This window comes from Camarhynchus parvulus, chromosome 4, assembly GCF_901933205.1.
Source record: "Camarhynchus parvulus chromosome 4, STF_HiC, whole genome shotgun sequence".
Taxonomy (NCBI): Eukaryota; Metazoa; Chordata; class Aves; order Passeriformes; family Thraupidae; genus Camarhynchus; species Camarhynchus parvulus.
This window is the reverse complement of record NC_044574.1, coordinates 27,008,421-27,023,843: the sequence shown is the minus strand read 5'-3', so window position 1 is coordinate 27,023,843 and position 15,423 is coordinate 27,008,421. Positions and strand designations below refer to the sequence as shown.

The following is a 15,423-nucleotide window of genomic DNA, read 5'->3' as shown; positions in this document are numbered from 1 at the left end:
TTCACAGTTAGACCTTGATCTCACTATCTTGATTAACTTTGTATCATCAGAAAACTCCTAGTTTCACAACTTAGCTCTTTTCCAAGTAAATACATTAAACAGCACAGGTTAAGCATAAAATTCCAGGGAATCCACCCTGGAGGTGACTTTCCTTCACTGTGAAAATAGAACCTTGACTTCTACCCTGTGTTTTCTATCTACTACAAACCAGCTACAATCAGTTACCCACACAGGACTTATTTTGTAACTGCACAGTTTTTAGAAATCCTTTGGTGAGGAACTTCTTCAAAAACTTTGTGGAATCCAAATGAACTTTTCCAACCAAATCACCCTTATTCACATATTGGAATGCTTCAGCAAGAGGCTGAACTCATCGAAGCTAAGCTGATTCTGCCCTAGCAGCCTACAGTTATCCATGCACAGCTGGGTTCCAGCCCTTGTCTATTATACCATCTATTAAGTTGCCATGTACATAAAAAAATCAACAAAAATCAACAGCTCCTTAGAAGGTAAGATGTTGGCATGCAGTTCATCCTTGCTACACAACACTAATATAATTTCATAATGATGAAGAGTCTATTCTTGGGGTAGGGAAGGTGGGGCAAGTCTAGATCAGTATGGATAATCTGTAAATGACAGCTGAAGACAGTCTTTTAATTCCACATGGCTGAAAAGTGCAAATTCATCACTCATCAGGCAACCCACACAGATGCCAATACAAAGGCATCAAACAGGAAATAAAATTTTGTCTGGACAATGTACCTTTTCAACCAAAACCCACTTCACTTATAATCAATGATTTTTAAGTTCCCTCCGCACAGAAATATTCACCTGTTCCTATTCAACCAACTTGAACAACATCCATTCTTCTAAGCTGCTGCTGAACATTCATGGACACCATTTACCAATAAGTTCTCAATCTTGCAGAGATATTCTAATGATAACCTAACAACGCCAGGCTATACATAGATAAAAAAAATGTAAAAATATGCAAGTAGAAGAAAATGGAGCCTATAAGGATTTCCAGAAATACAAATACCTTTGATGCACTTTATGTTGCCTATCAGTTTATACAACTGAAATAAGTTGGTTTTTTAAATTAAGGTTTTAATATCTTTTTTTTTATTAAGGTTTTAATAACTTTTCCCCAATTTTAAACACACTGTAATGCTGTTCATAAATAAAGTGTTAGAGTTACTGTAAAAAAAGTACTTCACTAAGAGGCCAGTCCTTGAAACTTGCACAAATATCTCAATAACAGTTTCTACACCATTTAAAGTTATTTCTTGGAGTATATAAGTCAAAAAGTCCCACTGAAGTAAAACTGCAATTTTCTCATAGAACTTCTCACACTTAAATTTTTCCCATGCACAGTAACATGAATCCTTTAACCAACGCAGCAACTGTAAATTTAATTTCTTGGTCCTTTCCTTCATCATACTAACACCGATGTTATCAGACATACTAAACATTGAAGACTACTACAAAATAAGTGTTACATTGCCTCTGAAAAGCATGTGTAATTCTTCTCTTGGTTCACACTTTCACATAGTTTTGCAAATCCTTTTTGTCTATCATATCCAAAATAAGAAAAATGATCAGAGGACTTTATTTTCTCATCACTGAGAAAAAACAAACCATCATTTTGAAAAGGATATCTATGAGAAAAGAGAGGTGTCTTCAAGCATCGTCCTTCTGTCCCCCTCAAAAAACCTGGGAGTACTATTTACTTATTTTCTGTAAATTAGATTTAAAAATTGGACTTAGCTGGAAATTTGATTTCCTAATTTAGTAATTTCTACAGTTTCTGCAGCTCACAAACATGTTTTAGAAAAAAAAAAAAATGTGCACATTTAGGCATTAATTCATTTAAATATAAGTCCTAGTCAAATTATGAATTCCCAGTAAGTGATTAAATCAAAACATTTTAAAACAGTATTTCAAAAACATGTTTAAAACTACCGTTTTCACAACGCCATTTTCTGCAGCTTCCTCTTCACTTCCAGGAGGAGGTGGAACACTTAAACAAAAACAAACAGGAAAAGGTGAAACTAGGTATTTATTAATGCACATGCAGGTATCAGCTAATGATGAAAAAAAAGCTTTGCTTCATCATTCCAGATGAAAAGCAAAGCTCCAGTTGTCTTTGGCATTAATTAAAAAACAAAGTTGACTTATTAAAAAAAACCTGAGATGACTATAACTTTATATTACCAATATTTAGCTATCATAAATAATACTAACTAGATGTTTGTATAATAGTTGGAAGCAATGAGGCACTACACTTGGATCTTCCTTTGAAATCAAACTGAAATACTTTGTAACATATGAAGGGAGAATAAGTTGTTTGGATTTTTTTTTCCCTGCAGACTGACACTTTCCAAAGACATAATGGAAAAAAAAGCATTTAAACACCCACAGGTAACGTCTCACTGAAACAGAATTCCTACATCACCATCGTGAAATTTTCTTCTACCATATGGAATGGTTACAATGCAATGACTAATTCAATTATATTCAACTGTAGACTGAGAATCATAAAAATTTTAAAACTACTGGTCCATCTAAGAGAATGAGTACTGTGACATCCATGCACATGAGCTGTCTCACTGAGCCTACCTAGGGCTGTTCCTACACAATAATATTTTAACTTTCACAGTCCCATTTGCTGTTAGGATGTTGCACCCCAAATAGCAGAGTAAGCAGGGAGCCATCTAGAAACAATATTCTTTCACTGAAAAGGTACTGAAACAGTGTGCAATTGCCAACTTTTATTGAATGGAATGAATCAAACCCCATACTCTGTGCAACACACCCGTGAGCACTGCAGCCAATACAGCCCAGCTATTGCCTCAGGATTCAAGCTTGATCATTTCACTTCATCACCAGGTAAAATGACAGACTAGGTACAGAACCTGAATAACACATCACAATTTCTGTATATACAAACAATACCAAAACTGAGAGGCCAGAGACCAAAACTTTTAACAGCTGAACTGTCCCCATACTTCCACAGTTCCAAACAAAACTCCTAAGATGGGTAAGTTAGTGTTTGTTATGCTTTTTGTCCAAAACTATGCATTGCAACAGCCAAATGCCAAGGTAGACACTACTAACCAAAAACTGGGGTACTGTTTCTAAAGTTCATTTTGGCCTCCATGCAAGTCATTTTCCTAAGTAACAGTAGTAGTGACAAACATGCCAGGTCAATAAAAGGTAACAGAACATAAGGAATCAATGCCTATGAAATAGCCTCTAAATAAAGCGCAAATAAATAACTAGAATTCTTAGTCCTGAAGAGACAAGATTCAAGACAAACGCAACAGAGGTCCAAAAACCTGTTAAGTGACACGGAAAATGTGAAAGAAAACAACTCTGTTTCTTATAATACAGAAATAATGGGAATCAAATAGTCACACCTCTAGCTGCTTCACAATGATATCATGTATAGTCAGGTGGTGGAGGTAATTACTGCTTTGTCATTCTGTGCTTGTCAAAGTTGACATGAGTTCAAAAGAGCAACTGAGCAAGCTTATGAAGAAGCAGTCCACCAAGGCTAACCAAATGCAAGAGTTCTCACTGAAAAAATAGAAACACCTACAGAAAATAAGAATGTATGTTTTCACATATTGATTTTCCCTCTATTTGTTTAATATACCTCAACAACCAATAATTTTCATATTTTACCAGTTATGAGAATTTCCTCCATTTAGCACAAGTGACTGATTCCCTTTTCCAGTCAGTCCTCGTTACTAACCTCCATTAACTTTGTTAGATTTTCAAGGGATCATCTTTGTGCCCTCATACAGCTCTTTGTAACTCAAGCAGGTTCCCCTCAAATACTTCCAAAGTGTTCCTAAGTTTCTCTAAGTTTCTTTGAAATACTGTCTTACTGGTTAAAAAAACCCAACAAGCCAATCCTGCCTGCAAGCCTAACCAGATGTGATCTGTACATCAGACTACCTGGTAATCTTACACTGCTTCCCTGTATTCCTGTTTTTGCAACTGCACTGCAAACTCCTTGGGAGACAGGATGTTTTTCAGTTGCTAAATTATCTCAAACAAGTCCTGATCCATCCTTAAGATCACAAAGCACAGTGATTACAAAAATAAAAGACCCGTTGGCATTTTGTGAGTGATTATTGCTGTCCATACAGTTAAACTAACTTTCATACTTAAGTGACCCCATTTCACAGGTACAACCATTTCAAAGAAATGCAAAGTCCAAACATACTATCTTAAGGACACTTTCAAAGACACCAGTGTGGGTGCAGGTCCTATCAGCTTTGAAAGTTGGTAGGAGCTGGGAAGAAGAACGTAGTGAACACAGGTTTTGTGCAGCCACACTACAGGGCTTCCAGTTATCAGGATACTCACCTAGATTTTTCTTCCTCTGGTCTCTCTGCTTCATTTTCATCTACCATAAGAGGAAAGAAACACAATATTTAAGAATAAAATCCCAAGGGTATCAACTGATACAGATTATCTTGGGATGTAGAATATTAGGCAAGTCTTCAGAGACATACTGACTATTGAGATATATTCTTAACATTTCAGTTGTGAAATCAGTCGAGCAGACCCCTAAGCAATTACAGTGCCCTGCACTGACAGGTCCACCACATGGGCAAGGTATAGTTTATATGTTTCATTCATATCTGAACGTAAAGATAGTCCCTAAAGTTGTATAAAAAGTTAATACATAAAAGGCTAAGCCTCTATCAGTATTTCAACGCTGGGAACTCGGGCAGGAGAGCACCAGGGAGAGCTCGGTGGCCCCAGGGCTGCCTGTGGGGCAGGGACACCACGCGGGGCTCTCGCTGCTAAGGCCCAGCACGCTTCGGCCTGCGCGGCCCGAGCTGAGGGCCCGCGGCACCGGCACGGGAGACCGGGGAAGGGAAGGGGCCGAGAGCCGTCGCCCCCGAGGGGCTGGTCGGGAGGAGAGAGGGGGCTGAGCAGCCACGAGGGCGGCGGGACCGGGGGACCTTGTTCAGCGGCCCAGCGAGGCGGATCACGGCGCGGCCTGCGCACCCCCGCACGGCCCCCCCGCCGCGGCGGCGCCGGGCCGGCCCGCTGGGGAGGCGGGCTGGGCACGGGGGTCGGGGAAGGTCCGTACCGCCATAGAGCCACTCCTCCTCCTCGTCCCCGGCGGCCCCATCGGCGTCCGCCGACAGCCGCTCCGCCTCGCCGGTAGACATGGCCGCCTCCCGCGGGACGCGCGGGCCCGGCCCCGGCAGCGCCTCCCTCCGCCGGCCGCCCCTCCGCGCCGCCCCCCGGGCTCCCCCGGCGCCTCGGACCGCGGCCAGGCGCTGCACGGGCGGGCGGCTGCGAACGCCCAACGCGGCCTCTCGCGGAGGATCCGCCGCCGCCGCCGCCCGGCGCTTCCCCTCCCCGCGTGAGTGACACGCACAGGAAGCGGGCCCGGCCCGGCCCCGCGGCGCCCCGGGCACGGGCTGCGGGGGCGGCCCGGCCGGGCCCGGCCCCGGCACTGCCCTCCCCGCCGAGCCGCCCGGGCACCGTCCGTGCGCGGCCGCTCACCGCGGCTGTGCTTTCGCCGCTCTCCCGAGGCGCGCTGCGAGAGCCGCCTTCCCTTCCTCTCGCTGCCGTTTGCTCTCGGCGGTCCTTGTGCTCTCCCGCGTCCCTGGACGCCCGTCCATCCCCTCAGCAGGGATCACCGGCAGCATGGCGAGCTCCTCGAGAACGACCTTGCCTATCTCCAGAAGCAGGACTTGGCTAAACACACGTACACTCCAGTGCCGTGCATCTACTGGCGGCTGATGGCAGCTGCTGAGGGAGCGTAACCGCGGGGTAAACAAGCCGCTGCCTCCGCTCGTACTGTCCCTGGGCTCAGGGACTGTCCCAGCTGGATGTAGTATTTTAGGTTTAACAGCTCTTCATAGACTTTTTTTTTTCTCCACAAATTTCCTGACTTTTTTTTTTAGGTACAGTAAGGATTTAACATTTGTAGTGTGCTGTGAGTGTCCCAACGTGTTTCTATGTTCGAAGTGTTTCTATGAATTTCATTAATTCTATTTTAAAAGCAGTGGGGAGTAGTGAGCCATTTTTCCTGGTTATTTGCTCACTTTACATCTGTGAGTGCTAGACTACTGCAAGGTGCATTGGAAAGGTTAAGTACCAACAACTGTCCAAATAAGTTTCAACCAGTTGTGTGTACAAATGGAGCTTGTGGTGTTTCAGGATGTATGTGAAAACTAAAACAGGGACCTGCTCTTTCATGGCAGATCAGTTTGGGAAAAATCAGACTGGAGGACTTGACTGTAACGTAAATACAACTCTCAGTGAGGAGAGCTTATTTGAATTGCCTGCATAGAGAAGCTTGTTTGAAAGTTTCATATACAGCATGATATTTCACTGGAGTTCACATGAACAACCAACTACCCAAATTTTTTTTCACCTCAAATTAAATGTCTGAATATTGGTACAGGTAACGGATTATGTGGTGTAATTGGGTAGGTTTTCATCTCGCTATTTCATATTTTTTATACAAATAGTTGTGGAGTCAGCAAATGGTTTTCCAACATTCAGTCACTTGTTTCTCATAAGACAAATGTGTAAATGTAGTACCTCTTCATAGACATCAGTGTCTGAATTTTCATTCCTGTTTCGTTTACTTTGCCCTTTAACACAATTCTGGCTGACATTTAATGACACAGCTGAATTCAGATAGTTTCCTTTGGCTGCAGACACAGAAGAAAGAAGGAAAGGAAGAAGAAAGAAAGCCATGTTTGAGAAAACTGCAACAAGAGTAGGCTAAGACCAAAAAATATCCTAAAATGCTTTGATGCAGATCATCCAAGCAGTTTTCCTTGTACAAACCTTTAAAGAGAAATCACAGAGAGTCGGTGGTGATGGAAAAACCCATTTTGAACAGTTGTGGCCTTTAAAAACTGTTGCTTCTAAGGCTTTGAGTAGCTGAAAGGCTAAAGACAGAACGCGTCTTTGCAAGCTGCATCACCATCTTCACTCACAGGTTACATCCCAGAAACCCACAAAAAGATACCAAGTTAATGGGAACCCTTTAGTACAGTTCTTCTTCTGACACAGTAGTTGTCACCTTGCATAAGGGACAAAATAAGCTGTAAAAACTACTTATATAATTTTGTTCTGTAATTTAACCATTGTGCTTTAAGCTGATTAACTTAATTTTGTCTTCTAGCAAGTAATTTTTGGTTTTTTTCAACACTGGCTAGTTGTAATCTATACAGTATTAATAAAGTAAAAAACTATTAGCTTTCTTAAAAAAGCATCTGATATTTTGACAATAATATCTAAAAAAAACCTTTCAACCTTTAAAAAGAGGTCAGCCCCCCTTTTTCTTTAATGGTTTTAAAGGTAAATAACCCCTTTTAAATTGTTGGGCAAGCCATAATTTGTCTAGATTTTGTCTGTGGCACTCAACCATAAAGCAAAAACGCAGAGGTACATAATCTCTGAGGTAATTCAGTCTGAGAAAAAGATAATTCTACTTGTTTATAAACTCAGGGGCCCAGTTTTAATTATCCCCCATCCTTCCTTAGTGTTCATTTTTCAAATCAAAATAGTCAAGAAGGGTATTAACTTACATATTTTTCTAGCATCATAAAGCTATATGCCCTAAGGTTAAAATAGCAGATTGCTGCTAGAACAGCACAAAGAAAGAGAAGAATGCATCTGAGTAGAATGTCAGTGGAGAACACTAAAAGGGAGGGATCAGCTTTAATTACTGGAAACATAGTGAATTTGGTGTTTCTCATGTTTTTCAGTGTTCTGAAACCATTTGTTTCTGTGAGAGACCTAAGTACAGCAGTTAAGCTGGAGGGTGAACTAACTATTTTATCTGTTTATTAATGCTGATAATCCTGCTGTGTCAGAAAAGTTGTGCCTTCCTGGCTGTGTACCAAGGAGGTGCCCAAGTGAATACTGTGTGGAACACAGATTTGCCAGCGGGCCATCCATTCTCTGGGGAGAAGCTGTGGATGCTTGTTATGGCGTTTTTTCTCGTTAGCTTTGAAACTGATTTCGAGATCAAAGGCTTTTAAAGGGGAAAGTGGAATTGAAATAAATTGTCATACGTCTCTAAGTGTACAGAGAAAAGTCGCATTTACTGAGCAAGAGCACTCCGTGTTGCCAGCTCATTCACCAAAGCATTTGTTAACACTAGCACAAGAAATACACAGTAGCAGGGCAGGGAGCAGTGATGAAGGTCTCGCCTCTCGGGCGCTGAGCACGCAGAGTGCCGGGACCGGCCCTTCCCGCGGTGTCACCCGGCAGTGCCGCGGCACCGGCAGAGCTCCCACACGGCCGGGGACCGCCACCGCCCCGCCCCGCGCGCGCGCAGCCAACCCGCGCCCGCCACGCCATCGCGCGGCGCCGGCGGCGCGCCCGGCACGTGCGGCGTGTTGTGGCTGTCACCGCCATGGCGGTGCCGGAGGTGCTGCGGCAGCTGAGCCGCCGAGCCTGGGAGCCCGCGCTGGCCCGGGCGCACCGCGCCGCCGTCCTCATGGACGCGCCCTCCGCCGAGGCGCTGCACTGGGCCGGTGGGGCGGGTGAGCTGCTGGCGGCCGGGGCGCTGGCTGTCAGCGCGCTGTCCGCCGAGGCAGCGGTGCCGGCGGGGGCGGCCCGCGCCGTGTTCGTGGTGAGCGGGACGCTGCGGGGCGGCGCGGCGGCCGCGGTGCACGGCGTGCTGGAGCGGGGCGCCGTGCGGCACTGCGTGCTCGTGTGCGGCGACGAGGCGGACGGCGGCGGGGCGGCCGAGCTGGAGGAGACCTTGCGGCGGTGGATGGGCGAGGGCGGCCGCGCCGAGGTGGTGTTGCGGGGCTCGCCGCTCCTGGCGCCCGTCTCGGCGGAGCTGTGCCTGCTGCCCGCCCTGGCAGCGCTCCTCCCGCCGCTGCCCGGCCCCGGCGGCCCCGGCCCCGCAGAGGTCGGGCTGGGTGCGCTGCCCGCCGAGCTGCGGGCGGCGGTGCGGGCCCTGGTGGGTGAGCTCGACTCTCTCTTCACCGCCCTGGGCCTGCGGGAGGAGAGCTTCGCTGTGGGGGCCCTTAGCAGGGTGGTCGCCGCTGAGCTGGCAAGCTACGCTTCAGCCAGAAACAGGAGGAGGACAGCCACCAACAAGGCATCTGTCATCTTCGTGGACAGGACGTTGGACCTCGCTGGTAAGAAATCCTCAGCTGGTATGGGCTGTCATTCTATAGGGCCCATACCCACTCCACCGGCAGGGTGTCAGATAGTGGGAACCCTAGTGACCTGGTGTTACCAAAAATCCATATTCCACTTTGTACCATGTCCTCCTACGGGTATATAGCTCCACTTCTGGGTCCTGGGTGGGATTGCTCTTGAGATCTGGTCTGCTAGAATACACTTGTTCAGTGGTTACCAGGCAGTGATGTAGGCTTCTTCTGAAGCTTGGAGAAACATGGCTGGGTTCAAAGAAGTAATTCCTGTAAGTTCCACATCATCCTGCTCCAGTAGGAAAACTTGGTGTTTCAGTATTCTACTGGTGATAGCCAATGTCCTCCTTTCTGTTCCAAAACAGCTATTACCATGTGGGATATGTATGATAATCTTTTGTCCCAGTGTCAGTTTCGTGCTTCCTGGATTAAAAGCCACTGCTCTCTAGCATCCAAATCATCCATTACTCGCACTATCCAGTTGTTTGGAAAAGTATCTTACAGGCTGCTTCCGTGGCCCCAGATGCTGTGCTAATACCCCTAGTGCCTGGTGCATCCTTTCATGCAGAAATTGCTCAAATGGGGTTTGGTTAAGTGTTGGTCCCTGGGGGTCAGTGACTCCAAAGTCATACTTAACTGCCCAATTAACTGATGCTGCTTTCCAAATTAGGAGAAAAGTTGACAAAACTGAGCTGGTTACTCTCCTGTTCTTCTTGGTTCATGTTTAATATGATCTTACAGAATAAGCACTGTGCAGTTCCCTTCCACAGGTTAGTGGTTTGAAGAGTAATTGTATTAAGCCACCAGGTGTGCAAACAGTTCTTCATCTGTCAACACTGGGAACATGTTTAATCCCATGGCCATGATGGTTGCTTGCACACCCTTGTATCCCAGTGGATCATAGAAATGAAGAGTAAGGCAGAAGGCTCTGCTGGAAATCCAAAATCTTGTTTTTAGCACTTCCATTTTGCTGCAAGCTAGAAACCTTAACTGTGCCTGTGTACCACCTTGAGGTGTGAAGGAAATGATCTGCACGTTTCGGACTAAGCCTTATGGATTGCGGTGAAGGATCCAGTGAATCTATTTGTCACTCTTATCTTTATGTCTGTCTAGGCAGATACACTTCTCTGTGTAACCCTTAGCCATATCTGTGTGACTGAAAGGGTTTCTGTAGGTATGTGTATTGATACAGGAATGACTGCATTTGCTATCCCAGTCATGTATACCTCCTGCTGTCATGCACAGGGTGTGGGCCTGGTTCTGTTTGTAGTCAGTAATTCAGGTCATAATTTTTTGCCACTACATGTCATGTAGCAAGTACTTGGCACAGTGTTGCACCCTGCAGCTTGTCTTTTTCTGAATTTTCCTCCATATTTTTTCCTCCCATAGTTTCACCATTGTGTATCCTTGAACAGCTGTAGGGATCATTGCTATGAACAAGGTGCTAAAAAGCAGCTATGAATCCAGGCAGTTAATGCTGTGCTGAGGTTGGGAAGATTGATCAGAAGACTGCAGGAAAGTGGACTTGGATAAGGAACCTTAAAATGAAATTATGAGAAGAGTGTTGGTTTGGGGTGGGAGCAGGGAAAGGATTTATTTATGCACTCAGATAGTGAGAAGAAATTAAAACAAGAAACAGAACCAGATGTGGGATGACAGGGAGCTGCCTGACAAGGAGACTCTTGAGAAGGTATAAAGAGAGATATTTGGTACCAGCTTAAACTTGGGAAGGGAAGTGTGGAATCTCGTACTTCAGTAGGAGAAGATTTTTTGGAGATAACGTCAGGGCTGCAGTGAGCAGCAGTGGAAGGAAATATCAAAGCTCACAGAATAAGGATGAGAAGTTACAGGCTTTGTTTTTTAAGATTCTGTTCTCAGTATCCATAAATGAAATTAAGATCGCTGTGCGCAACCATTCTTTTGTTACCAACATATGCCTCCAGAATTCATTGGTAATTTCATTGAATTATTCCTATGGTTTGGACGTGATACTCGTGCTATCAAATACAATGCAAACTGAAGGAAGAAAAATCCGGTGCATTTCAGGGGTAAAGCTGTATATGAACCTGAATTTAGTGCCACACAATAAGATTTGTTTCATTGGTTTGCTAAAAACTGTACAGTGAAGAATACACAGGGGAAGCAGAGGGTGTAGTTAATGAGTTTCTGGCTGCTGTTAAAGAACTGGCTGGTTGACTTTGCAAATTGTGTCAGCTACAACTTGTATCAAATGTCACCTATTTCAGTTTGTAAGTTATAATGTAAAGAAAAAGTGAAATTAGAACAGCATGATACATAAGAGTTCTTGTATCCTGAAAGCTAGATGTTAGCCTGGCATGAAAGCTCCTATTTTGCAGTGGTGAGATAACTTGTTGTTGCATGAATGCTCAGTCTGTCTGTACTTTGACAGCATTCAAAACCATCACCTGTGCCCTGAACATTGTGGCTCATGAGAAGCTGCTGAGCAGTCTGTTGACTGTCCTCAGAAGTGGTGAGTAGAGAGGATCAAAAATAGTCCCATGCACCCTTCTGAAGTCAGTGCAGTTTGAAAGTGACTCCCTGTGATTTCTTGTCCTAGTCTTGTGAAGTTTAACAGTCTTTTCAGGCTTGGTTAATTTATGCAGTTGATTGGGGTGGCAGTCACTTTTAAAACCTCCACGAGATGTTTTGTGATTGATTTGATGAGGCATGGCAAAGGCCAGTAGCGCTGGTGGACCAGTGGAAACCTCCAAGAAGTAACAGTTGTGGGAATGAGGCAGAGGCTCTCATGGAAGCCGCTCGAGTACTCTGAGTCTTCCCCCTATGCCAAGAAGAAAGGAGGGATGTCAATAATTAATGTGGGTTTGTTTGCATTTGAGGTGTTTCTTGTTTAACCAAATGTCTTGTCTAACTAAATGTTGCTCACATGCAGCATGTGTGGAGAGACAGATGTTGCTTCCAGTACATGGGGTGGAGGTTCAGAAGATTATTGTAGTTTTTTGTGCAACTTTGCAACTGTTGCAGTGTGCCTTATGCATGACTGATCTAGTAAGAGCAATGTGGGGATTTTGGAGAACAAGATAGCTTAGGGAGTAACAAAGACAGCCCAGCTTATTCATCTGTATTTCACTGGTCTAACTGTGGCTGGGAATGTTAGAAAGGGAAGTTGCTGTTATTCTGTAATTGTTGCAGTTTTTGATGAAACAAATGGGTAATAAACCAGCTGAGTGGTCAGATGTCCACGCTGCAGTATCACCCTGTGTTGGACACTTGTGCCTTCTTTGCTTTCTGTGGATAAAGGCGTTGCCAGCACAGAGTCTGGCTTCACTTTTATTTTCCTTTTTTCATCCTTGTTCTCTTTTCAACATTTTTCGATGTTGAATACAGAAAATATTGCAATACAGAAAAGTGGATAGAGCATGGAAAACCATGGCTTACAGCCTGGATACCTGGCTGCTGTAGAATTGCTGGAGACAGTCTTCTGCTTCTGCTATCCAAGAGCACTTAATAATCTGACCTTAGCAATGTACTTGATGTAAGAGCCTTGTTTGGATTTATGGAGCATGTGAAGCTAATTCAGCTGTTGAAGCAGATATACTCTGTCTTTGGAAATGATGAAAACATAAGAGCAGATAGCTGCCACACAGATGGACTTAGATGGAGTGGGACCATAGCCTGAGAGAACTTTTTCCTGCCTCTCAGTGGTGCTTCAAAAGTTCCAATTTTTCTGTGATTAAAGCTAAGACAAGCAAGACTAAGCTCAGCGCTGCTGTTCAGCCCTGCGTTGATGGCTGAACTGTAGCTTAAGTGGCAGACAAATAACTTCAACTTGTTCCTGACCTAAAGGCAATAAGGTTTCTGATCCTTTTCTCTTGACTTTTTTATCTGTACTGTGTGTCATGTTTTTCTGCTTTGACTTGGCTCACAGCCCTAATATTTTTTAAGTTGGTTGTAGAGCCTGTTTTGGAAGTTCATGAATGGAAAGAAAAGCATGTGTGTTTGAAATCAGGAAAATTGAAGAAAACATGCCAGCTGGAGTTCAGAGTTTCTCTTGGAATACGGTCAAATTGACATTTTATACTTTATAACTTGGGTTGGTTTAGTTATTTCATGTTTATTTCACCTGAGCTGCCCTCAGTTCGTATAAAAGTGATATAATCTTGATTGGGGCATGCCATTGATAATTGTTTATTTTAATATTAGGCTGGCCTGTCTGGGTAGTTATTTATGCAACTTGTATATAGTCCTTTTAAGCACAGGCCTAGTAGTTTATGCATGTGAGTGTATATACAAATATTTGCTTGCTTTTTTAATAACCATTGCAAATATTATTTAACAAGTTCCTTAGGCAAAGAAAAATGTTTTTCATGTCTAAGTGTAAAATCAGTGAATATCTAACAGCTGTAAAACTAAGTCTAATTTAGCAGTAATATTAGTAATGGTAATAGTGCTTTTTAAATGAATCTTTCTGAAATGTTGTAGGTGCTTTTAACTTTACACATTCTAGAAATTAATTTTACTTTTGTAGAAAAATAGTTTTGAAAAGCTAAATGTGGTTTTGATATTAGGAGTACCACTGTCCTTCTCTCCAAAACATGTACCTATTTTCTTTCAATTCCTTATGTTTGTTTGTTTTTCTAGCCATGCACCTGACAGTTTTTGGGTTTTTTTTTGTTTTTTCCATTTTCTTCAGGAGCAGTTGGTCATCATGGTGACAATCTTGCAGAGAAGATTCTTTCTGTGCTTCCTAAACTTCCTGGCCACAAGACTGATGTAATGGTTAACATGGTGGAACTTACAGCGCTGCAGACTGCAGATGAAACTTGCAGTATTATAGCGCCTGGCTGCTTAGCACAACCAAAGTAAACATCCTTTTCTTCTTTCTTCTTTCTTTTTTTTTTTTTCATTTTTAATATTTTTAGTGTTGAATATGTTTGTTATCTCTATGTGAAAAAATGAACAAAGAACAAGTCTTTAAAAAAATGAAACAAAAGAAAACAGTGAAGCTTACAGCAAAACCCCATCTAGTCGTAATTCTGCTGGAATGTAATAGTCTGTATGTCTACATTAAGTGAGTAGGCCAGATAAGATTTCCAAAAGTGGAAGAATTTCAAGACCTTTTAGATTTGGGTTGTTTAAATTGCTGTAGATTACTGTAGCAGAAATTAGTATAGATTAACACCAAGAATTCTCCTTGTGACATTTCTTTTTCTGCGTAATAGGTCATGCAAACAGGTAAGTCTCAATGGTGACTTCCTTTTCCCATGAGCCTCTTTATAAAGTTAGCTGGATACTGAATTTAATTTAAGGTTATATCCCTGTTTTCAAACACAGTACCTGTGGGGAAGGATAATAAGGCACAAATTCAGGTATACAGACAGCTTCATGGGGGCCTGGTTTTTGCTTAAACAAGAACAACCAAAAAGCAGTAACTTCAGACAATTGTACTTAGTTATGTATAATGTGTAGCTAAGACTTTACAAGTAAAGTGCATCAGATTTGATGTTTGACTTTCTAAATTTAGTTGTCCAAACCAAAACTCTCCTGCAGCTTCTGTTACTATGTAAAAACAAGGAAACATACCAGATGCTGGTTTCACTCCTCAATAAATGTTTTTCTCAGCAGTGCTTTAGAAATTTATACAGTGCAAAGGAGATTAAAAGTTCTTTCTCTTTTGCTATAATGGTCTCCTCATATATTAGAAAATGGTTTTTCAAGATGGGCTATTTATTATAGTTTCTATTCTTCTCTTTTGATTTGTTTTGTGATTTTACATCTGCACTGTATCCTTTTTCTTCCCTTCCCCCCCAACAAAGATTTCACAGATTTCCACTGTTAGCAGCATATGGTCTTTATTTTCTGAGAACCTCCAGATCCTTTGTCACCTTCCATCTCTCACACGTGCTGTAACTGGGTCCAGTTTCTACATTTTGTATTGCATACCACTTTTCTTCCATAGAAGTTGGAGAGGAAATGTTTCCTCATAGAGGTGGACTTAGTTGTAACTTGCTGCCAGGGTGACTAGCTTGAATAAAATTTGTTCTGGTTTGCTTCTCACTGTCTGCTTTCCCACTGATTCCTGAAGTAGAAGTGAAATGTCTTTAAAAATCTGTCTACCAGTAAAATGAAGAGGTCATTGTCCATAGTAGAACTTTGTGGTAGCTTTTTGTGCTAACTTTGAGTAGCTACCATTAATAAAGAAAATTCTGTCAGTGTGGATTAGGAAAAAAACAAAAGATATTTACTGCCCTGAGATTGTTGACCTGTGCTACCACTCCAT

At 43.1% G+C, this 15,423-nt stretch overlaps 2 protein-coding genes across 3 annotated transcripts in view; one reads left to right on the top strand and one right to left on the bottom strand.

The window, feature by feature from the left end:
- The window catches only part of FIP1L1 (factor interacting with PAPOLA and CPSF1), a 37,686-nt gene extending 32,336 nt beyond the window's left edge, over positions 1 to 5,350 (bottom strand). For both annotated transcript variants that reach the window (XM_030946851.1, XM_030946852.1), the window contains exons 1-3: positions 5,114 to 5,350; positions 4,378 to 4,417; positions 1,963 to 2,020 (exon numbers count right to left, since the gene is read on the bottom strand). In XM_030946851.1, coding sequence (XP_030802711.1) covers positions 1,963 to 2,020; positions 4,378 to 4,417; positions 5,114 to 5,195 — 180 coding nt within the window. In that variant the 5' untranslated portion in view covers positions 5,196 to 5,350. The remainder of the gene's footprint in view (positions 1 to 1,962; positions 2,021 to 4,377; positions 4,418 to 5,113) is intronic.
- Positions 5,351 to 8,385: 3,035 nt separating this feature from the next.
- Positions 8,386 to 15,423, top strand: part of SCFD2 (sec1 family domain containing 2) — a 187,877-nt gene continuing 180,839 nt past the window's right edge. The window contains exons 1-2 of the mRNA XM_030946849.1: positions 8,386 to 9,149; positions 13,837 to 14,005. Coding sequence (XP_030802709.1) covers positions 8,414 to 9,149; positions 13,837 to 14,005 — 905 coding nt within the window. The 5' untranslated portion in view covers positions 8,386 to 8,413. The remainder of the gene's footprint in view (positions 9,150 to 13,836; positions 14,006 to 15,423) is intronic.